The sequence below is a fragment of the Aplysia californica genome, unplaced genomic scaffold, assembly GCF_000002075.1.
Source record: "Aplysia californica isolate F4 #8 unplaced genomic scaffold, AplCal3.0 scaffold00234, whole genome shotgun sequence".
Lineage (NCBI taxonomy): Eukaryota > Metazoa > Mollusca > Gastropoda > Aplysiida > Aplysiidae > Aplysia > Aplysia californica.
The window spans coordinates 609,625-634,385 of record NW_004797504.1 but is presented as its reverse complement, the minus strand read 5'-3'; the positions used below and the strand labels follow the sequence as shown (position 1 = coordinate 634,385).

General features: G+C 40.0%; 3 protein-coding genes across 3 annotated transcripts in view; 1 reads left to right on the top strand and 2 right to left on the bottom strand.

The window, feature by feature from the left end:
* The window catches only part of LOC101862654, a gene marked incomplete in the record, with an annotated part of 70,242 nt that extends 64,909 nt beyond the window's left edge, over window positions 1-5,333 (bottom strand). Inside the window, 3 exon segments of the mRNA XM_035970200.1 lie at window positions 448-511; window positions 1,743-2,785; window positions 5,277-5,333. Coding sequence (XP_035826093.1) covers window positions 448-511; window positions 1,743-2,379 — 701 coding nt within the window.
* Window positions 5,334-8,996: 3,663 nt separating this feature from the next.
* On the top strand, window positions 8,997-11,798 carry LOC101862189 (type-1 angiotensin II receptor-like). Its single transcript, XM_005100068.1, has 2 exons — window positions 8,997-9,282; window positions 11,668-11,798. Exons 1-2 carry the CDS (start codon window positions 8,997-8,999, stop codon window positions 11,796-11,798), a joined length of 417 nt encoding a protein of 138 aa, XP_005100125.1.
* A 5,328-nt stretch (window positions 11,799-17,126) lies between these two features.
* Window positions 17,127-22,852, bottom strand: LOC101858498 (zinc finger and BTB domain-containing protein 11). The gene has a single exon (XM_005100050.3). The coding sequence runs from the start codon at window positions 22,096-22,098 to the stop codon at window positions 17,902-17,904; it is 4,197 nt and encodes a 1,398-aa protein (XP_005100107.1). The 5' UTR covers window positions 22,099-22,852; the 3' UTR covers window positions 17,127-17,901.
* Window positions 22,853-24,761: the final 1,909 nt, after the last annotated feature.

Below are 24,761 nucleotides of genomic sequence, written 5' to 3'. Positions count from 1 at the left end.
CACGAGAAGCAAAAGTATTGTAAAAAGCATTCTATTTTGTACTTATGCCTCTAGTATGAACATGTTTGTTCTGTATCCACGCCGCCTCGTTACTGTCATTTCTACATATTATATTTGTGAATTTTCGTCACTTTGGCCGCCTTAAACTTCAGAACCACTTAACTTTCGAAATTGACAAAATTAATGGTGGTTCAGAATCATTTAAAAGGAGCACAGTTTTATTGAGGAGCCTGAAGCCACTGTAGTTTAACTTTCAGTTTTTCATTAGCTTAATTTGGATCTAACTTGGGAAAATCCATCTTTTAAGACGCCATTATAAACAGGTGAGGTTTCCGTTCACTAGCCGTGCGCGCTATTTCCACGTTGACTTGATGATCGACGATTGTTTTAAGTACGTTCATCGAACGTGCACTTATCAAGTTAACGATATTTGTCGATCGTACTCACCACTGACATTGATACTCTGGAGGCAGAGATTTGGGCTGGGCAAGCACGTCAATGCGATCGAAGACTGGTCGGTGGGTTCATGCATGTTGATAAGATTAGTTGTTGTTGGTTTTTTTGGTAGAGGGTTTTACGGCGCTCGCAACTGCATAAAGTTAAATGAGCGCCAAGGGGTGGGTGTCAACAGAGAAGTACAAACAGGGAATCAGACTTACTCTGCTCACCTCTCTAGCTTCAACAGCACAAGGTCTGCTTCGACTATCAAGGCACCCCGGAAATAGCGAGTCACAAAGGTGTGACATATATACAAAAGGAGCAGAGGAAAATGACAATAGTAAGGATTAGGAAAGAAAAAGCAGCAGTTCCCTGTTGTGGATCAGGCACAGTTATGAACGTGGTATGATGAATCAGCCCATTTACAATTCCGCTGTGCATGGACGAGAAACGTCCCCCTTTGGCAATGGCCTAAAGACACTACAGTCAGTGGCACTGCCCCAGGGGGTTTTGATGAGATTAAATACGATACGATAAGATAGAATAATATATGATGTTTTAAAGAAATGAGCCAATTAATTGCACTTGTTGAGGTGAAAATGCTACCTTGTCAGACCCATGGACAAAAAAGTTTGGGATAATATATTCAACTCTACAAGAATAAAACAGTTAAATTGTGGGGAACAGGACCGATAGATATTTTGTGAAAAAGGTCAAAACGTGGATGCCAAGCCAATGGAAATCGTTAGAGAAGTAATGTGATATAAAGTTACAAAGACAAACCAAAATATACAACCAGACAACTGGCCATGTTAGTCTGTATAGAGGTTAGAAGATAGGTTTGCTCTAAACAGAGAATTCGTTCAACGAGAGGGGATGCAAAATATAAGCTTATTAAGAGGACCGGGTACGTTGGTAAAGAACTGAACAGAATAGAATTAAAAAGCTAAAGCTCTTTTGATGGTATCTTTCTGTTACAGGTTTAGAAAATGTTGTCTTTCAAGGACTAGAAGAAAAGAGGGCGAACACTCACGTTAACGAAACGATAGACAGAATATGAATCAAACACAAAGATGAGCAGACAGGTGGAGCGCTAGAGTGAGTGAGTGAGCGATATATATATATATATATATATAATTATATATATATATATATATATATATATATATATATATATATATATATATATATATATATATAAATATATATAATTAGCTTTTTGTGGGTGGAGGTGGGAATCAGTTAGGACCTCTATATTAATAACATAGATCAGTGGCAGAGGTGGGATAATAGTATGTACCCACCATGTTCATCCCTCCAGCTCGTGGCATGCCCACCAAAGCTTCCTCGTCTCTGAATCAGGAAGTTGTTATTCTCGTTGTTTTTCTTAGATGTTCCACCACGGGGTCCTGAACTCTTGACGCCGTTCTCGGGCGTCTTCGTAGCACTGCTGCTTTTTGTCACCTGACCTTGATTCTTCCATCTTCTCATCACGTCGTCCTCATTCTCGAAACCCTTACCAGTGTAAGGGTCGTAGATCGAGCCAGAGTTGAAATCCAGTCCTCCGGTTGGTCGAGATGCAGGCATGCTGTTTGCCGTGGTGTTGTTGTTGGTGGTGGTGGTGGTGGGCACGTACATCTGATCGAACGAGTTGACATCCGTTTCAGAGTCGCAGCGTCTCAGTAGCGGATGCGACGGCTGGTAGAGGCCGCTCGACGTTGGCATGACGCTGTAGTTACTTCTCGTTCTGTACACGCCCCGTCCTAGCAGATCCTCTCCAGACGAGTCGGCGCAGGCGTCTGGGAATGAGCAAGTGCTGGCCTGGCTCCCGCCACGACACGAGTAAGGCAGGAACCGAGAACACGCCCTACCGTCCCCCGAAAAGCAGTTAGTCAGAGCACTCTGTCCATGGTCCACGAAAGCTCCGCTTTGAAATTTCATTTTTGGTTGGTGATAATATTTCAGCACCTATTAATTTCCGTGCTGTGTTAATCAACTACGTTCACGTTATTATTGCTATTAAGCAGTAACTGTTCTTGTAGATACTACTATAAGTTGTTGTTGCTAATAGCATAAAAAATATACTGTTGATCGATAGAAGTAGAAGCAGCCAAGGTTAAAACATCTCTGAAAATACGTATAGTAAAGAGTTGCCTAGAGTTCTTTCATCAGTCTGGATGACAGCAAGCAGGCTTTTGGTAGTCAGTCTCATCGAATTCGGCGAGGAATCGAACTCATAATTTAACTCCTAGAAAAAACAAAACGACATGAAGTCTTTGCCTGGTAGCCTTCAGCTGGCGAGGGAAGAGGCTCGCTTCAATGTCCCGATGTTAGTGAAGCAGTCACACTGTTGAAAAGTGAACATTGCATAGTAGATCTGTTAGTGTTAGCATTGCTACTACTACTACTACTACTACTACTACAGAAGTTTGTATAGTGGGAAAAATATTGTAGCAGCTCTTAAAAAGATTCAGCATTCATTGTAAGAAGCGATAGTTGTCGGAGAGTCCCCCCCCCCCCAACCTTCCCCACTTTTTTCTCCCCCGCCCCCTCCTCTTCATCACCTTTCCCTATTTTCATCCCTAAACGTAAAATTTCTTACTGTCCTGGTACATTTTCCGTGTTCATGGATGGTAAAGAGAGCTTTATATTTGTGAGGCAACGTGGTGGAATCAGGCTCTCGTCAATTTTTTGGGCATGCAGAATTATTGGTATCATCTTAAAGCTTATTCACGTGTCTTCATTTGGATTAAAAAAGTATCGATTTATTTTTAATACAAGTGGAGGTATTTGCAAAAGAAGGAGATGGGGGTCACCTGTTTTCAGAGGTAAAATTAGTGAGAAAATGGCAGCCAAAGATCAGTTATTTCCTTAGCTTAAGAGTCCGTGGTAACTGAAAATTAACATTTTTTGTGCCTTTAATCAATTTTTTAAAGAATAATCCACACAAAAATGAGTTTTTTAATGGGTATGAAAGGTGTTGAGCTAAAAAAACAAAAATTTAATAAAAATTCACAAACCTGTGGAAAAATGCAAGTTTCTTCACTTTGATTACTTGGACGAGAGCCTGATTCCACCGCGCTGCCTCACCTTTATAATATCCTAATTTTGTTCCTTTCCCTCTTTTGATTCAGTTTGTCTGGCTTGCGTTTTCCTAGCTCAGTATGAATGTTTTCGTACAGATGTGTCTTCTATTTCACAAATAAACTAACAGTGTTTCAATTTTTCCCCTCCCATGTCGAAACAGGTCGCTAAAAATCCACTTTTTTCATATTTATACAGTAAATGTTGCTATGACATAAATTTATAAGCAGATCACGTTGTCTTGTTAACTTTAAAATTTGAAGAGTGGACAGAAGAGTTAGGGCCGTTGAGAACAGTCAGATTAATTTACTTTCGTGGAAAATTTATCTTTCCCGACGCGCTGCATGATGAGTGTGAAAACACTAGAAGGTTGCCAAGAGCACAGGAAGTTGAAAGAGGGGCCAGTCATTGTTGGCGTTGACGTATAGTGTTAACAGAACAGGACAGGAGTTAGTCATCATCATCGCAAAATACCAGATCTGAAACACAGACATCCGCGATTATGGTACTCCATTCATTTGTCCGCTCGGATGCTCTAGAAAAAACCCCTGTATATTCCACCCATCTGCTCCTTTTCATCGTCTACCCCCATGCCCTGTTGCCTCTATTTTTTTCAATGACCGCAAGGGTATTTTTATAGAAGCACTCCCGTTTCGCGTCACATCCACTACCGGAAGTCAGCTCCTCCACCACTTTAGTGCCGTCGGATATACGAATAAGGTCAGGGTTTTTTTAGTTAAGGCTTAGTTTTAGGATTTTTTTTTTGAAAATGCAAGCTTTTTTAGTCATTAGGGGGGGGGGGGGAGGGGTTCCCCCCCTCCCTGAAATAAAGTGCCGTAACATCTAAAGTAACCATTTGTGACGTTTTTCAATGCCAAAATCGTGTTCAGAGCCCTAAAAAACATACAAAAAGCTAGAAAATAATACCCTTTATGAGACGGGAGGATTTCTATAAATTTACTTTAAGATGTAATTTAGAAGATTTCAAGAAATGGCCCCAAAAACTGCATTTAATTTGTTGCCTCCTAATTATAGATGTAGATTATTATAGATCTAGAATCTAACTGTTTTATGAAATAGTGAGCAGCCTGCGTGGGTTTCTTTCAATACCTTCTCGTTGGATTTCTTTTCTAAGAAATGAAATAGCTCATTCTGTTCCTTCTATTCTATATTGTCGCTATCGTTCATTTGTAGGCCTATAGAGAGAGTTAGTAAACTGCAAATTATAGTCTGGGTTGCAACCCCCCCCCCAAAAAAAAACACAAAAAAAACAACCCAACAACAACAAAAAACACAAAAAACCCAGCTACTTTGACAGGCTTTCTAATTGACATTGACATTAACGATTTAGTTGTTTGAGGCTCTAAGTAGAGCCTGTTCAACTATCTGGTAATGAATGACAATAATGCATTGCGTGCAGGCTAGACAAATCCGTTTTGGCAGGTGGGGTTGTAAATAGTTGGAAGATCTTTCCAGTATTCGTCCAGACGTCTCTTAAATGTGTCCACGTTTGGAACTGACACCAATGATTCGGGACGATTTTTCCAAATAGTATGAACCCTATTCTCAAAAAAGTTTGCCCTCACACACAATTTGCCTCCTTGCTTCTGGAGCTTCTCTGAGTTGCCACGGAGTATTAATACTAGAATCTAGGTCTAGATCTACTTATTTTTTTCTACACTTATTGTAATATAGATTCTAGATCTAATTATATAGACCATTATCAAAAACATGATGTTTTGAAATTCCCTTACTGTAAGACCGAACTGAACACATATTTGCTAGGCGCCGTGAGTCTTGTCCCTTCTTGTTTCAACTGATAGAACGGAAATGACGTCAGTGGCTTTACGCTGTTCCTCATGCTATATCTTTTCCCGCTTGCATTAGATTCAATCTTCACGTTTTGGTGCGAAGTGGATTTATTTAGAAAAGGGGGAGGGGGGGGTGTTTTTTGTATTTCTGTATATTATTTTGTTTTGGATTTTTAGATGCTGACCAAAAGGTTTATAGCCTCTTTGAGGCTGACTTCCACCTACACGCAAATTGACTCTAGATTTTTAAACTAAATTAGACATTTTAGAGTGCACTGGTCATGACTGGTTCTGATTGACTTATTTAGAAAACATAGACAAGTGAGTGTCGGGGAATCACCATGACAATAAATACTCGAGTTTTACGATATTTTCTCCAGGGAGTCCAAGGAGAGAAATGAATGGGAGCAAGGATCGCCGATGTCTTGTCCAGATCTGGCACTTTATGATGATTATGATAAAAGATATTGTCACTGCGCTGGAATACGTACGAGGAAAAAACATTCTTTTTTGCAAGGAAACTAAAATAAAACCAGACCTGGATTGTAAGTTGTAACAGAACTGAACCAAATATAAATATGTTGAATGACTTCTAAAAGTTTTCGATAAACAAAAAGTGAAGGGACTAAAAGAAAACTGGCAGCAGTATTTCAAGAGATAAAAGTATTCAGAGATAGGTGCCCCCCCTCCTCACCCCCTTTCCAAAAAAGAAAGTTAAATAGATAGGTAAATTAGTGAATAAATAAATAAACGAATAAATAAACAAGCAAATGCATGTAGCCCGACCTCACTCTGCTTTTTTCCAGGGAACAAACCCCCAACCATGATTTAAAGGTGACGAACGAGGTAGATTCTTTTCAGTGGGCTCTCGTGGCCTAGAGGTTAAGGTGTTGGCCTCTCATTCAATGGTCCTGGGTTCGAATCCGGGTAGCGACCAAAAAATGTTCTTCTCTAAAATTGTCTTCTTTCCCCTCCTTGATAAATAGGAAGAAGTTAGCCCAGCTAGGGTAGAGAATAGTGGTAAGTGTTTGTTCGTACGGAGTGAGCCAGACGAAGATGAAACTGGCGTGGTCTCTTCTAGAGCAAATTTAAAATGGATGAGCCCAGTCATTGATATCAACATCCTGCAAATTTTGATCTTCTGGTCACTCTGTTTCAGATAATAAACCCAAGTGTGAGTCTTTCAGCTTGGTGCATCGCATTTGCTTAAATTGTACTCTTTCGTGTTGAGAAGACCATTCAGATACTTTTATAAGTCTTTCTGTCTCCCAATGTCAAAGTCCAAACAAAAACAAAGATAGTTGTTCTGGCTTTGTCTTTTAATAGTGAGCAGTCAACTGATTTGGTTGAGCAATCACATCTGGGTTTCAGTTCATTAGTTTTTTAATAGTCATATCTCTTGATTAGTATTGCTTATTGTTGGCCTCTCTCTCTCTCTCTCTCTCTCTCTCTCTCTCTCTCTCTCTCTCTCTCTCTCTCTCTCTCTCTCTCTCTCTCTCTCTCTCTCTCTCTCTTTCTTAGAGGTTAAAAAGCACCTTTGATCTGTTCCAACGCATCGTATGCATGTACTTTGAATGACACTGACACTATTTTTCATTGAGGTCTGGTTCTTCTACTATTTCTGTGCTGGATTTTCTGCAACTTTCTTTGGTGTCCAAAGTGGTTAACATTGATCGGCTTCTTGAAATGCCTTTCCTCGTTGGGGAACTTTGACGCCAAATCAGTGAGCTTTCAATGTCAAACAAGTTTGGAAATATACTTGTAGTTTTGCAAAGGAGCAAGATCAAAATTGTATAACCTACTACTAAAACGGCTCGCAAAAATTGACAGTTGTTGTGAAACAATACCACTCCTACATCTAGGAAAAACACATTTTAAACATGTGACAGAAAGGTTTTCCCACAAAGCGCATGCAGTCGACATCATAAATTATAATCTTTGGCCCGAGAACCGTAAATACTGACCGACCTTTGTGTTTGCTAAACGCAGTCGCCCATATTTCAATGGTCTAAAGAGGCGTTCACAGCGCCAACGCTCAGCCCACGAGTCAAAAATTGATGAGATCGTGAATTCCACACAGGTGTGGGATTCACGGTTTCATCAGGCCGGCCACTTTTGGGGCTCGGTGTTTTTTCACGATTTTCTTATTACTTCAGGTTACACGTTTGTGTTGAGATAATTGAAAAATAGTTTTACAGGGACATTAAAATTTATGACCTCACCGAGCACTATGCAAAATATGTTTTAAAAAATATTTTTAAACAGATTTTCGAAAATTTGAGGGATTGACGGTTTTATCAGGCTACCAACGGTATAACATTAACTCCACAAGCCCAAATATTGACGAGCGTCTGACTCCACCGCGTCGTGACACATATGTGAGGCAGCGTGGTGGAGTCAGGCTCTCGTCAATTATTGGGCATGTAGAGTTATTGGAATCATCTTAAAGCTTGTTCACTTGTGTTTATTTCGATGGAAAAAATATCCGTTTATCTTGAATATAAGTCGAGATATTTGCGAAAGAAGGAGGTGGAGGTCACTTGTTTTCAGAAGTAAAATTAGTGCCAAAATGGCCGCCAAAGATTAGTTATTTCCTTAGCTTAAGAGTCCGTGGTAACTGAAAATTGACATTTTTTGTGCCTTTAATCAACTTTTTTTAGAAAAATCCTCACTGAAATGAGTTTTTTAATGGGCATGAAAGGTGTTGAGCCAAAAAACAAAAATTTGATAAGAATTCACAAACCTGCAGAAAAATGCAAGTTTCTTCAGTTTCATTACAGGGGAAACCTGCTATAACAGGGAAGGTGGGAGTAGAGAAAATGTCCTGTTATATCCGATCCCTGTTATATCAGAAATGCAAGGAAAGTAAGCATTTGTGGACTAATCCAGCTGTACTTATTCATGGGTAGTTTCCTTTGCAACAAGTACCCACGAACAGGGGTTTTGGCACCAAATTCCTCCTTGCCTCCTTAAACCACATCAGAAGAGCTTGGTCCACATATTCTGCATCGGGGAGTCTCATCTTCTTTCGATCCAGAGCAAACTTTCCATTGGAGTATGCTGCCGCTACCTTCTCTCTATCCATGGTAATGGTGTGAATTGACCCTTGTGGAATGTCGAACTGACGACAAATCTCTTCCACTGGAGCTTGCTTTTTCAACTTTTTGTCAACAGCCTGGATTATTTCGTTTTTGTTTTTGTTTTTGTCAATTGAAAGGCATTTTCTCTTGTGCTTGACATCTTTGGTGACAGTAGACACATTACTCGCGCGTGTTGCTAGGTTTCGGGCTAGATCGAGGTCTGCAGCACACCGCAGCCCTCTCTTGCTTCACACGCTGCGTGTGCTTGCAGTGGCATGGCTTGCATGGGCATGCTCCATCACTGCGTTACTCTCTATCTCTCTCTCTCTCTTACTTTTTACACATTGTTAACAAGCCTTTGTCCCTGCTATAACCGGTTGGACTCCGATGAGGCCCTGTTATTGCCGATAACTTTTAATAGAGACAAAGAGTAGGAAAAATCGGGGATTTAAAATATCCCTGTTGTTACTGGATCCCTGTTATTACCGGGCCTGTTATATATTGTTTCCACTGTATTTTGACAAGAGCCTGATTCCACCACGCTGCCTCACATATTCTTTTTTTAATTTACAGAATTCTGAACATGGCATCCGAAACGCCCACAGATTATGGTCTGAAAGGTAACAACACCACTCCCCATAACGTCACAGAATCGGAGAGAATAGCGTACTTAGCCGAACTTCAGGCGCAGACGACACTAATCATGCTTCCCACCATCGTGCTGCTCATCCTCTTCGCTGTCGTGGGCTTGTTCGGGAACACTCTAGTCCTGATTGCCTACTCCCAGAAGTTCCGTAAAACGGCAACCCGGATATTCGTCATGGCGATCGCCAGCTTTGATCTCGTTACCAACGTGTTGGTTATTCCAGGTGACTTCTGTTTTGTTATAAATAATCTAGCATCTGCGTTTGTTGCCATTTTTTTGTCCAAAAGTTGCCAAAAGTTGCAACAAAAAGTGGCAAAAGTTGCCAAAAAGGTTGCCATTAATTTTCAAGCTTTCAACTCTCTGTGACGACGTATAGAGCAATATGTTGATAGAGGTAACAATCTTAAGCACCAGAATTTCTTGTGCTCTGCGTTTTAAGCATCCAGAATATCATTTGTAGTCACCCAGAGTGTAAAAACGTGACAAATAAAGGTTTCACAACAGAATGAAATCAAATTTAGAACAGCACGGATAACTAACCACAAAAATTAACAAAGTAGGGTGCTTGTTTACCTATCAGAAGATTGGCTGTTTTAACAATAAACTTGTGTAATTCAAGAAAAAGTAGGCCTACAGGATAATATTTCATGTAAATTATGGAATCACACACTATTGGGTCGTGCCAGTGTCAGTTTTCGGTTTTGGTGGAGACTCGCTCTAACATAACACATTTATATTTTTAAAAGGGTAAGAACAGCATCAAATTAAATGACATTACGCTGTATAAACACAAAAAAAGAAAAGCAAATCATTAGAACAATTTTTTGAAAAACTAACACACCAACAAATTAAAACACAACAAAGAAGGGAAAATAAAAGACAGCAATTTATTTAGTATGTAATGTAATGTACTTATACTCTCTGCATGAAAATAGAAACACATGGCCATCGTAAAGGTTATCAAAAAACATGTCTAATAATATGTTTTGAAGTGGCTTTGTTGTTTTGTCTTTTTTGAAAACTGCAAAAATCGCGGCGGACCAAAAAAAAGCCAAAAAATCGCGGCCGCGACAAACGCAAATGCTAGAATAATTGTGGTGGTTTTTTGTAGGGTTTTTTTTTGCTTGTGTTTTGTTTATTTTTCTTTGTTTTATCAATTATATGATTGTTTATTTACTGGAGGCACTATTTTGTATGCCAGTCAGCAGAACAGAAAAAAAGCAAGACACGAGCTTATGTCGATTGGGTGTAACAAGCACTCTCCCCTCCCCCCCCCCAAAAAAAAGGGATGCGAACATTACTAGTTGTAACTCGCATGGAGCGTGGAATATATGCACAGTTTTATAAATGCAATTATTATTATTATTAATATTATTATTATCATTGTCGTTATCATCATCTTTATCATTATCATTGTTATCATTATTATTATTATTATCATTATTATGATTATTATCATTATTATTATTATCATTATTATTATTATTATTATTATTATTATTATTATTATTATTATTATGATTATCATTGTCATTATCATAATCTTTATCTTTATTATTATTATTATTATTATTATTATTACCATTATTATTATTATTATCATTATTATCACTATTATTATTATTATTAATATTATTATTATTATCATTGTCATTATCATCATCTTTATCATTATTATTATTATCATTATTATTTTCATTATTATCATTATTATTATTATTATTATTATTATCATTATCGTCATCTGAATCATTATTATTATCATTATTATCATTATTATTATTATTATCTAATCGATTTGTATATCTCTGAGGATCAATTTAGGTTGGCTTTCTAGAGGGTCAGTGTTTTGTTTTAGAAGAGGTTTTACGGCGCTCGCAACTGCATAATGTCATATGAACGCCAGAAGATTTGAGGTGTTACAAGAGAGTAACAAACATAAAAAAGAAGGAGGGGAGATAAGGATGATAGACGTTTGATAGAAAAGAAGAAGCAAACCACACCAGAGGACCCGCCAACCACCCACTGTCAGTGTTTATTGCTCTGCTTTCAAATTGTTTTTATTAGGCTACTTAGCCCATTATGCACCTAATAAAACGCATACTTATGGCAGAGGGAAGAATATGAATAGGCTACACACAGATTTATAGAGGGACAGAAAAACAGATAGGAAGACAAAAAGTAACATTTCAGCCAACAGGGAAGGAAGTGAGACAACAATGATAATACTAATAATAGACAGACGGAGCAAAATAAAAAATGAGAGAAGAAACTTTTCACCCTTCACCCCCTCTTCATTTACACAACCCACCCAGCATCTCATATTTCCTGTTCCCCCTACCCCGTCCTCTTCCCCCTCTCTCTCTCTCCCTCTATCACTCTATCTCTGTCCGTGTGTGTGTCTCTCTCTCTCTCCCTCTATCTCTCTCTCTTTCTCTCTCTGTCTCTGCCTCCCCACCCCCATCTCTCTCTCCCTCTCGGTCCCCCCTTCTTCCCTCTTTAACTCTCTAACAATTCTCTCTCTCTCTCTCTCTGACCCCCCTCTCCCCCCTCTCTCTGACTCTCTCTCTCTGTCTGACTCTCTCTCTCTCTCTCTCCATCCCCACAGTTGAGGTCTACGACATGTTCCACATCTGGGACTTCGACAACGCCCACATGTGCCGTGTCCGCTATTTCGTCTCCTCGGTCACCACTGTGTCGTCTGCCACTCTTCTCCTCGCTCTCTCCATCGTCAGGTGAGGCCACTTATACTTATATATATATATATATATATATATATATATATATATATTGTATACGGTCGCTTTTAAGCACCAGGAGGCTATCTCGACAAACGACGTTTTGGGAAAATCGAAGGTACAGTTTTTGCCCTTTGTTCAGTTTCATCACCCGAGAATCCGGCTTCAAATCAAGAGGAAGGCCATGAAAGACCTGGCTGGATGGGGTTAAAAAGGTCCTGGAACAATAATATATATCTATCACAGACGCTACGCACCTAGCACAGGACCGAAACTTGCACCCCATCTCGACATCCTAAGGATACCAGAAGAAGGAAACGGTAAAAGTAAAATAGTTCAGTTTCTTTACAAGACAATGATAGTTTTTTCCATAAAACCAAACGGACATACACACCAATGAAACCAAACTTCTCCTACAGGTAGTGCCAGGGGCGAAGGCTGACTTGTTGGACAGGGTAATCAAAGTGAGACGGGACGAGATAGGGCCTGGAGATGTCACACAATAATCTTACTCGAGGCGGCAACACTGAGTATATGAATGAAAACAAATTCTAAATTCATATTATTGTATCGCAAAAATAATCGAGAAAGTATTTCATTAAATATTAATTTCAACTAAATCCAGCCTCACTTTAAGCTTACTTAATCAAAGCTTGTGACTGCTTATAGAATGGCTCGAAAGGGGTGAACAGGCTATTTCTGTGACAATGAAACCGTTTAAAATGTTAGGCATACTGTTCGTTGGTGATTATGAACGTCTTTTTATATTTAATTTATAAGGTTTACGGTTATGGGTGAATTTGACTGCGACAATGTTTCAAAATTAGGAAGGGAAGAAATGGCTACTGGATTATATAATCTATTTGGTAGACCGGACTAGCCAGAATGAGGACGAAAAACGACCATCGAGGCAAAGACTGAACTGAGCCAAAGGTGACCTTCAAAATACAAACGGGTTTTTTTTCAAGACCGCGAGTTGGGCGATTCGTTTTGAATTAGAGAACTAATCCCCCAATGGGCACTGAATATTAGACGACTTAAGACTTCTTATAGTCTCTCCGGTTTTGGTAAGAGTTTTATGGGACATGCAACACAATACAGTCATACTGGTGCCGATTATCAAAAGCGCTGTAACAAAATGTTACTTCTCTGACGAAAACTAAGATCATAAGAAAACATTTCACAAATGTAATAGATCTAAGTTAAAAGGAATAAAACATAATAATAATAATAATAATAATAATAATAATAATAATAATAAATTCCGATACACTGTATAATGTGTGTGGCAGTGTGTACATTGTTCTTTGGTTAAGTACTGTCAATCTGAAAATGCCAATAGGCTAAGATTTTGTGTGCACACTGGAATAAAGTTTTGAGCATGTTAACAGTTAGTGACCTCCCAAAGTCCAACCCTTCGTCCCTGTCGGGGGAGGTGGAAACAGGACAAAGTAGGGGATAGCTGGGTCCAGGTGAAGTACGGTGTGACTTTATGTCACTGAGGCGTTACGCTGGCCGTGAAGGCCGACCCAGCTCACCACGAAACGTTGCTGGCAAAAGGGGCTCTGGTGAAACCGTGACTGGCCTACAAAACAAGCTGACGGCGGGTAAGTCATGCTACAAAAATAACAAAGGAGAATAAACGGACTGATTCAAACTGAAAAAGACCAGGACAAGTAAACGGACAGCGAGCAAGAACAACGATTAAAATAGGCACATGGAATGTCAGCGGACTTGGAGACATAAAAACAGAAATAGTGAATTTTATGGAAAGAAAGAAAATAACAACCATGGGCTTGTCAGAGGAGAGGAAAGAAAAAAAAAACATAGGGAAACTATATGCAAAGATATTATAACAGAGGATAAGAAGACCTATTGTAGAGAGAAATCTGAGCAAAGCTCAGTTTGGATTCCGAAAGGGAAGCTGTATTCGCATTAAGACATTACAATGTAAATATATATATATATATATATATATATATATATATATATATATATATATATGCGAGAAAACAATCCAACACAACATATATCAAGTCTGACATATCATCGACGAGGACAGGCTTTTTCCGGAAACTCTTGCGCCATTTCCGTTTGTGTTGTTTGAAGAGCTCCTGGTTATGTTTGCTGTCTCTTCGGGTTTGTTTTCTTGTTGTTGTTGTGTTTTAATTGAGTAAAGAGAAGCACCACATCTACACCGTAAGGTTGTGGGTTCGAATCCCGTCAGGGGCCCGAGTTGATGTCGTCGGGGGAGTGAAAAAAAGATCAACTGATCGGACGTTCATCAACTTAACCGTTGGGACCTACTACTACAATACAATATATTAAGAAGAGGTCGTGGGACCCGAGAAAAAGATCAACTCAATACTTTTTTTATAGTATAGGGTTTTACGGCGCTCGCAACTGCATAAGGCCATGTGAGCGCCAAGGGGTGGGTGTCAACAGAGAAGTCTTTACAGGGAATCAGACTTAGACTGCTCACCTCTCTAGTAGTAGTGTCTCTAGCTTCAACAGCACAAAGTCCTCGTCGACCATTAAGGCACCCTGGAAATAGCAGGTCACAAGAGAGAGACAAACATACAAAAGAAGTAGAGGAACATGATAATAGTAAGGGTCAGGAAAGAAAAAGCAGCAGTTCCCTGTTGTAGATCAGGAGCAGTTATGAACGTGACATGAGTCAGCCCATTTACAATTCTACTATGCTTGAACGAGAAATGTCCCCCCTTTGAACTTAATACTTTACCGAAGATCAACTTAATCAAGATCAACAATCAACACATACATGAATACATGTATAACTTTTGCTTACTGGGATACTGTTCCCTACTGCTACTAAGACCAGATGAGGCAAAATGAACTTAAGATACGATTCCTTTTATTAAAAGAAAAAAATTCATTCATTACAGAAAATTGTTTTAATGACAATTTTCTGTTTTCGAGATGACAATAAATTGTACACACTCAGTAAGGATGGACTGAAGTTTACATGAACAGCCAGACTAAATAGTACTCTCTCTCTCTCTCTCTCTCTCTGTCTCTCTCTCTCTCTCTCTCTTTCTATCTCTCCCCTCTCTCTCTCTCTCTCTCTCTCTCTCACACACACACACACCCACCCACACACACACACACACATGAACATCAGTATATATACAACACACACACACACGCACACACACACACACATGTGAGAACCAATACACTCACACACTCACACACACACACACAGACTCACACATACAGTACAGGCACAGAGTGCAAACAATCTCAGGTTTATACTATTGTATGAAATGTTCATGGCAGCATGGAACTATACTCTAAGATTTGGTCATTCAATCAAGTCTTATGCACTGAAGGATCACATCCCACAGGCAACAGTGGAGATAAAAACTACTGTGGAAACCATATATAACAGGCCCGGTAATAACAGGGATCCGGTTATAACAGGGATTTTTAAAATCCCCGTTTTTTCCTACTCTTTGTCTCTATTAAAAGTTATCTACAATAACAGGGCCCCATCGAAACCCAATCCGTTATAGCAGAGAAAAGGGCTCGTTTTAACAAAGTGTAAAAAGTAAGAGATAGATAGAGAGAGAGAGAGAGAGAGAGAGAGAGAGAGAGAGAGAGAGAGAGACGTAGTGATGAAGCAAGCACACACAGCTGTTGAAGCGAGAGAGAGACTTCGATCCAGCCCTCTAAGCCTAGCTACACGCAGGCGTAATGTGTTATGCGCAGGCCTGCCACATGGCCAAAACCCCTGTTCGCGGGTACTTGTGGGAAGGGAAACTACCCATGAATAAATTATACAGCTGGATTAGTCCACAAATGCCTACTTCCCTTGCATTTCTGATCATTTAAAAGGGATCTGATTTATCAGGATTTTTTTTCTTCTGGTCCCACCATCCCTGTTATATCAGGTTTCCACTGTATGTTAACGGAGGCATAAAACATGATTCATATGATAAAATGGTACAAGTACATGTAAAACCAACCACACCTCCATAAAACATCATTTATTAAGTTTTAAGGTGGTCAGTTCGAATCCTGCCAGGGGCCCAACATTGCGTACCAAGAAAAAGGCACTTTACACAAATTTTCCTCAATTCACCCAGGTAGAAATGGGCATCCGACAAGGTAACACAGCAAAATACATTGTCATTTTGTTAGTGTTTGAGCGCTGAACCAACTGGTTGCACTGAATGCTTCCAGGGAAGCTGAGGATGTTTTTGAGTGTTCTTCTAAGGTCAGCTGGGGTAATAATGAGTAGTGTACAGTGCAAACATCTTGCTGTCAGGTGTAGATAGCGCTATGCAAAATAAATACTATTCATTATTGTGATTACTTGAACCAAATTTCTGTGAGGATCTTACTGAAAATCGTTGATAAGAGACAACAAAATGCTAAAATTTTCAATTTTCAAGGACTCTTAAGATTTGGAAGTCAAACAACTTTGGTGGCCATTCTCTTGCTAATTTTACCTCTGACCCTGGGCAACCAACCACATTCTTCAATCACAAACATCTTGACTTTGGCATGCTTTTTACACTGTTCTTTAAAAAAAGACTGACCAGCAATGACAATTGTTACGGACGTCCTGAACTTGATATGAACAAAATATAGATCATTTAACCCTATCCGTACGCCCTGGGGTCATTTTGTACCCCCGGGGTTGTATTTTTCACATTTTAAAATACTTCTAGATCTAGTAGGAAGATCTCTTTGAAACTTTCAGTATTTCTCAAAAAATTATTTTGACAGACTGCTATGCAAAGCGTACGGATCGGATTAACGAGTAAATTTCCTCTCTGAAAGTGGTGGCACAGAATTTCCAAAGTCGTATGTACACGATATTAATAATCCACAAGGTGTTTGGATAGGGTTAAGAGGCGGGCTTCCACCCTGACAGGCCAACCCAAGCTGAGAGGAACACATCCAGGCAAAAAGACCCAAGATAATTACATAAAAATTCTCCCCACTCAGAAATCAAATTCAGGTAAAAGTTTCTAGTGTGAAACGGTAAACAACAAAGCACCTGACCACTTCACTGGCCGTTGTTGAGTGGAAAGCAGTAGACTAGATACAAGAAATGTCCCTGACTAAAAGGACTTAGACTACTTACAGCAAACAAATGCGCATGAACACTGACTGTATCTTCCAGCTTTACAACGTGACTCAGAGCAAAAAAGCACAATAAAGAATACCGGTATTACGAAAATTTGGGGGGAAAATCTTTTAAAATTTCAGAAATTACCCTGTGCTTTCTTTTTCTCATCCAACAAGAAATTCTTAAGCATTGAACAAGGGCCGATTCTCATCTTCACTTCATTGTTTACTCACTGCAGTATTTTTTCTATATCCCAATCAACACAATTTAGATAACTAGGGTGAGGTTTGACAATGCTTATCAGGGCTAACCTGGGCTAAGAGGGGTAAAATATTCAGCAGAAAGACTGAAACACTCAATACAAGTTTTCCAAACATAGGAATAAAACTCGGGTCATCTGTGAGTAAGGGCAAAGAGACTAACCACTACACTACAAATGCGAGTATCCTCATTTCGATAGAGATCATATTTTCTCCAAGTAGCCTACATAAGAATGTAATTAGAAGACTTCTGCAAAACATAAACACTAAAATACGTAGTACAAAAGCATGTGAGCATGGTGCAACTTCATAACAGTTGAAAAATTCAACTTCAGTTCCTTGATCCATTAACTAAAAAAATTCATGACCATGGAGGAATGCCACTTCTCAACGATTGCTTATCTTAAAAGACATCACCACAGCACAACTTCCTACATGTACTAATGTACTGAGCAGACGCTCTGTAACAACATCGTCGGGACCAGAAAAAACTGTCGTTACAGAGTTGTCGCTATAGAGAGGCAACCAAAAATTACTAATGATAGATCTGAAAAATATCGGGATCTGGGGCCCCATGTCACTCTATACAGAGGATGTCATTATATCCAAGGTCGTTCTAGAGAGGCTGCACTGTGTATTAAATTCGTTTGATAGGCCTGCACCTCAGTGAGATCAAAGATCACTACTATGTCAACCCGTGACAAAACATGTAATCAAAAGAAAACTGCAAACTACCACTGAAGTCAGCCTCTAGGGGTGATGTCCACCTGGTGGGGGGTGAATTCCACCTCGTTAGCGGAGACGAATGATCGTAGCGCATCCGAAGCGACAGTCAGCACCAGCTGAGGAGTGACTGACGAGGCAGGGCAGTGGGTTACCTTTCCGTCATGTGACAACTCGGATTGCAGTCTCTGCTCCAGAATGGGCTGCTGAATGGTTGAGATCATACTTGGGAAATGCAGAAGTATCTTAGGCGCTGGCACTTCTTGCGGAGGAAAACTGTGTAGGCCTAGTCGCTGAAGCGGCTGTTGCTGCTGCTGCTGCAATATCTGTATCTCTCCTTGCTGCTGATAGATTTCAAAGTGGTGCAATCCTTCCGGTCTGTTTTCTAGCTGAGTAAGATTTCCACTGCTGGGTATTGGTTCAAGTTCTTCTTCATTTTGCAGACCTGACAGGCCTACTACATCTTCATGCACCGAAACCATCTGAGAAGTATGCGTTTTGCTCAAATGTTTTCTGAGAGCTTTCTGAGTGTCACAAGTGAAGTTGCACTGTGGACAAGCCACACGTTTCTGGCCTGTGTGCCTAGACATGTGAATACTCAAAGTGGAGGAACGAGTGTAGGCCTTCTCACAGATGGTACATTTATACGGCTTCAAACCGTCATGTTTTCTTCGATGGTACGTCAGACTTGATATTTGAGTAAACGAATCCCCGCATACATCACAACGGTAGGGCTTGGTCCCAGTGTGAGTCCTCACATGTGCCCTTAGTGTGCTGCGGTGGGTGAAACCTTTGCCGCAGTGCTGGCACTGATAGGGCCGCTCCTTTGTGTGAACCTTTATGTGCATGTTTAGAAGGGTGATATCCAGGAAAAGTTTCCCGCAGAACTCGCAGGTGAAAGGACGTTGCCCTGTGTGTTTCCTCATGTGCTTTTCAAGCCGAGCCGCAGTGATGAAGCCTATTCCACAAACCCCACACTTAAACGGCCGAACACCCGTGTGTTGCGTCATCATATGGAGCTTCAAACAAGAACTCTCCCTGAAAAATTTACCACACGGCTTGCACTCAAAGGGCTGTGCTCCAGGGTGTGTCCGCATATGATCCTTGAGCTCTTTTGATTTCAGAAAACTTTTGTCACACACAGCACAGTCAAACCTATCGTTGGCATTATGACTCTTCATGTGGTCTTTGAGTTCCCCTAGTCTCAAGCAGGAGAACAGACAAATACCACAGACAAAAGGAAGCTTCCCCGCGTGTTGAAGTTCTAGGTGATATTTCAGACTGTCTGCAGAGTCAAACATGTCCTTACAGTGGTGGCACGCCATCCTCTGGCCGTCTTCATGCAGAAGCATGTGACCCTTCAGATGGTCTGACCGAGTGAATGTTTTGTTGCACACACTACACTGATATGGTCTCTCTCCACTGTGAAGCCTCATGTGTGTGGTTAGGTTGCCCCTTCTGGAAAACAATTGACCACATACATTGCACTTGGGCTTTCCTCTGTCCTTTGTGACATCCAACTTGGTCACCTGTTGTTTTCGCCTCTTATTAGTCATCAATTTCTGCTTCACATTATCTTTCTTCTGAACAATCCTGGAGCTGATTCGGAGGGGAGTAACTTTCTTTGAATTTGACTTCTCAGAGTCTGACTGCGACTGAACTTCTGAAACAGTGTGATTTATTGAAAACAAGTCTTCTGTATCTGCCAAAGACTCACTCTCATCATTACTAAGTGCTTTAGCTTCACTTAAGTCTAACATATGACTAAGCTTCTTTGATTCCCCTCCTGTTAAACAAATTTCTTCTACTGCTGCAGATTCTTCTTCATTATTTTGACTGTCTCCGGAGACCCCCAGGTTATTAAAGCTCACGTTGTCTTGCTCAACATGATTTTCATATGTCTGGGTATAGTCAAGAGCTGAACTCACAACTGTTGAAATTGACGGTATATTTTCAAGAGACACAAACGTGTCCGATTTCTTTTGATTCTTACTTTCATCTTGGTTATCACCTACACACACAGAGTTCGCATGCTGTCGCACAGACACAATGTCTCCCACGGAGACTCTACTTGTCTCACCTTGACCATTAGACAAGCTGACAAATGGAGGTGCTGAGGTTGCAACATCGCTTCTCTCCGACCCAGCACGGAGAGACAACAGTGATGGCTGGGAGTCCATATTACCCAGAGTCATGTGGCCATCATCTCTGTCTTTCATATAAACCACCTCAGAAGATAAGACGGAATGTGAAATCTGACTTTCTTTTTGGTTATTTGAAAATGACTCTTCAACAGACACACTGCATTTTTCATTTATGCCTGACGTGTTTTGAAAGTGAAAATCTGTCTTCATATCTGTGCACAAATCTGACATATTCATACTACCGATTACACTCGTTTTATTTATATTTCTGTCTTTATATACACCAATACACTCCGTCTGCACTGCATATTCAGGGGAGGAAAAAATACAATCAGCCTCATTTACACTGGAATCTTGCAGATTCTTTGAAGGAAATGGACAATTATCCTGGGTATCAAAAAAATTTTCAGAATACTTTTCAAGTGTCTGTATCACACCTACAGTTTTAGAGTCATTCAGTGTTCTGTGGAAATTTTCAGCATACAGAGCATTAGGATCCTGACTTACATTTAATGATGCATCATGCACACCAGCTGTGCCTTCATGAGTCTTTTCCATGTGGCTTTTCAAAATTTTCTGAAGATCACACTTAAAGTCACAACGAGAGCAAGAAAAACGCTTCTCTCCAGAATGCCTGGCGAGATGGACATTTAAAGTAGTCATGCGGGTGTAAGAATTGCCACAGATGTGACACGAGTATGGTTTTTCCCCACTGTGAGTCCTCTTATGATAAGTCAGGCTGGAGATCTGAGCAAAGGCCTTGCCACATATATCACACTTGTAGGGCCGAACACCAGTGTGGACACGTACATGTGCCCTTAACGTGCTGCCGTGCATAAAGGCTTTACCACAGTGGCTGCACATGAATGCTTTGGTGCCGCTATGTATTTGTTTGTGCATTTTCAAAAGACGACTTTCCCCAAACATCCGTCCACAAACGTCACATGAGAATGGTAGCTCACCCGTGTGTTTCCTTGCATGTGTTTTCAGCTTGGCTGACGTGGTAAATGTTTCACTGCAGGTGGTGCATTTGTACGGTTTTACCCCTGTATGTTTTCTTAGATGGACATTCAAATTGGAGCTCTGGTTAAAAGTTTGACCACAGTAGTGGCAAGAATATTTCTGAAAGTTGTTATGCTTTCGTAAATGGTTTCTTAATCCTTTCTGATCATTAAACGCACTGCCGCAAATATCACACAACACTGTCTTACTTTTTTCAGGTGTATCAATTCTTGTGTACTTCTTCAACTCATTCAATCTGATCACATCGCCATGTTTGTTGACCTTGTGATACTTAAGGTGGTCAGCTCGCCTGAAAGATTCATTGCATTCATCACAAAGGAACTCTTTGACAGACTTGTGGCACAGTTCATGATTTTTCAAATGATCAGATCGCGCAAAGGTCTTTCCACAGGTGTCACATGTATAAGGCCTCTCACCCGTGTGGACTCGCATGTGGAGTTTCAGATTAGCGGCTCGGGCGAATGTTCTACTGCAGATCTGGCAGGTAAGATTGCCATTTTGCTTGTCTCCAGATTTCTCTGTTAGTACTTCTTGTGGCTGCTCACAGACATTCTTACTGTCTGTCACTTTCTGCAATCGTCCGCTTACAGACTTACGTTCCCGTGTTCCAGTTGCACTCAACTGATTTCTCATTTTACGGACAGAACTTGACTTCAATGAAGTTCTTTGCTCTATCACATTTGGGGCAGGCTTGTTCCCAGACTTGTGACTTTGGGTCATATGTTTCTGCAGTAACTTCTGGGTTGAACAAACAAGATGGCAGACACTGCAAGAATAGCCACCTTCACCTGAATGGAAATTTCGTATATGCTTTTTCAAAAGACTTTCATTCTTGAAATTCTTTTCACACAAATTACAAGACATTCTACTTTCCATCAGCTCACGACCATTTTCAGCCTTCTTTCTTTGCCTTTTACTTAAATCTCCAGCAAACTCACAGTCTTCTTTGTGTTTTTTCAGATGATATGGACTGGAAAAGCCACTTAGGCAAGCAGTGCATGAGTATCTAGAGCTGCCCTTGGAAGCCTTGAGTTCTCCACTTGTTTCCATTTTATCATCCAAATATTTATAATAAGCTAGCTCCAAGTACTGTGCTTCAAGTTAACCCCCACTTCCACTGTGCTCCACAGCACAAGGTTCAATCTGATACCTACATTCATATGATAGATAAGATATGATGAAAAAGCTGAGAAGCTCTTTGTCATTTGACTGTGTTTGCCAACACGATAGTCTCCTCTAAACCTTTCTGATTCAGAGGGCCATTTTTCCTGCCAATCCATCTGACGTCTGATCTTCACACCATGAGGAATTCCTGAATGTGGTGACAACTCGTCTTCATAAATACGATATTGAGCAGGAGAGAGTCTTCATGAAGAAATCTGTAACACCTGAAAGTATAAAAAGAAAAAATACAGAATTATTTTTTGAAAATAAAGAAAGAAATGTAGCATGAGTATGACGTAAAGAAGTGCATATTATTATCTGTCTTCTCATTGGTTGCCAAATTTGGGGACGTATGGGTAATATTTAAACAGTCAAGGTATCTTCCGAATATTAAGGAAAGTAGGAATATCATGATGCCGTTTGGCGGTTTTCAGTTTCGCAACAGACCAATCCTCTTTCTGTGATAAAAACTCAACTGCCACTGAAGACACCAGAAAAAAAAAATTTTCTTCAGTGACAGCCTCAATTTCTCCCCTTAGGAGTATTAATTATGTATAATACATGGGGCTGACGCAAAAAACAATACAATGCTATAAATTAGCATGTTGCCGGGGCTACCCCTGGCTGGGGCGGGTCTACAGCACTTTTACACTACTGGCGCGGGGCATGTGGTATTGCTTCATTATCATTTAAATAACTTTTACGAGAACACTCAAGATGATATTAAAAAAAGGTACCAGTTTAGTTGAAGGTCTACTGCACGAACTATCACAGTATACCATACATCCCGCCCAATTGGCCATGGTCTACAGCATAGTGCAAGTCCCACATCACTGGCAATGGTCATGATGATGATAACGAAGGGAGCATTTAACATATGTGAGGCAGCGTGGTGAAATCAGGCGCTCGTCAAAATAATGAAATCCAAGAAATTGGCATTTTTCAGCCAGATTGGAAATTTTATTTCAAATTTTTGTTTTTTAGCTCAACACATCGTATGTCCATTCAAGAACACTTTTGTGTGCGGATTTTAAGGAAAAACGTTGATTAAAGGCACAAAAAATATGAATTTGCAGTTTCCAACGACTCTTAAACTATGGAAGTAACCAAACTTTGGCAGCCAATATCTCGATATTTTTATTTCTGAAACCAGGCGACCCTAACTCTTTCAATCATTATTATGGGAAAGTACGCCTACACACGCAAAAATCCACCTGAGTAACCTTTATTCGTCATTCGAACTGATTCTGCCAAAATCATTGTAAATACTAGAAGAATAGCATGCGGTCATCTTGAAGTCCATATCAGCACTAAATTCACGTAAAACTGAAATTAAGCCCAATTATTTGTGACAGCAAATAGGCGAAAGAAACGTTCAATACGACTGTGTCTATGAGCACCGTTTGCTTTTTTCCGCGGTATTCGGTCCGACCAAAATAACTGTCCAATCAGCGGCTACGCTTTAACTCAGCCGTGACGTCACAGATTAGCGTTGGTGCTAAATATAACGCCGTGTGTTAAATATAAGGCTTAATCTACACTTTGTTGCTGGAAGTTCTCATGGTCGAATGGATAGAGCGTGAACTGCGTTTGAAGTCAAACCATAATTTTATGAGCGTGGGTACAAATCCCGGTCCTGGAAGTTTCTTGGGTTTTTTTTTCCTTTTTCTCCTCTTCCCGACTGACCAACATTTTTTTCCCATAATTATAACTTGTAGCTTTGTAGTTTTTTTATGTAGTGATGAAGCATGCACATTCTGGTTTTGTCCGAAAAAGGATCTTTTTACCTCTACAAAGTAGGTCTATACTTTTCCTACCAATTTAGGCCTGGTTAAAGTTTATTTATGGCTTTCCTTGGTCTGTGAGTCTACTTTAAAAAAATTTTAATTTTAGGCTCAGGAGAAAAAAAACAAAAAACTTAAAAACTTACAGTACCGGGATTCGATGTAATGCTTAGAAGCACTGAAATATTAGAAAATGTAGACACAGCTTGTATACATTCTCTCTGCCTAACGTTAGAGAAATTAGACACTACCGCATGCTAATTTAAACACCGAAGCCTAGAAATCTAGATCAGGCAACGTCAAGTGTGATGGCAAAATATAAAGTGCACGCAAGAGAGGTCTAATAATTATTTTAAGGCATTGTATGACAACACTGTGGACAGGAAATAGTGCTTTTAGACCGACTTGCACAGTCTTGTTATTGTTACCAAGTGTCTTTTGACTTACTTGCTCTCAAACTCAAATGATAATGATAGAGATGAACAAGACTACTTTCGTGCAAATGATGTCAGTGTCAGAAACAATTGTTAGATCTAGATCTAGATCAAGAACTACCCAATATTGATCGGAATAAGACGTCATAAAAAGGAGTCAAAGCCTATGAAGTTTCAAGAAACTGACACAGAAAGCTTCCATAATAATTTAAAAAACGAAGTGTATACAGACCCGGTAACCGGGAACAAAGTCACGAAGTATGGCCACCTCTATTCTCACCCGGAGTGAAAATAGTGCAGGCGAGTCTTGTGGCTATTCTCACCCAGTGCG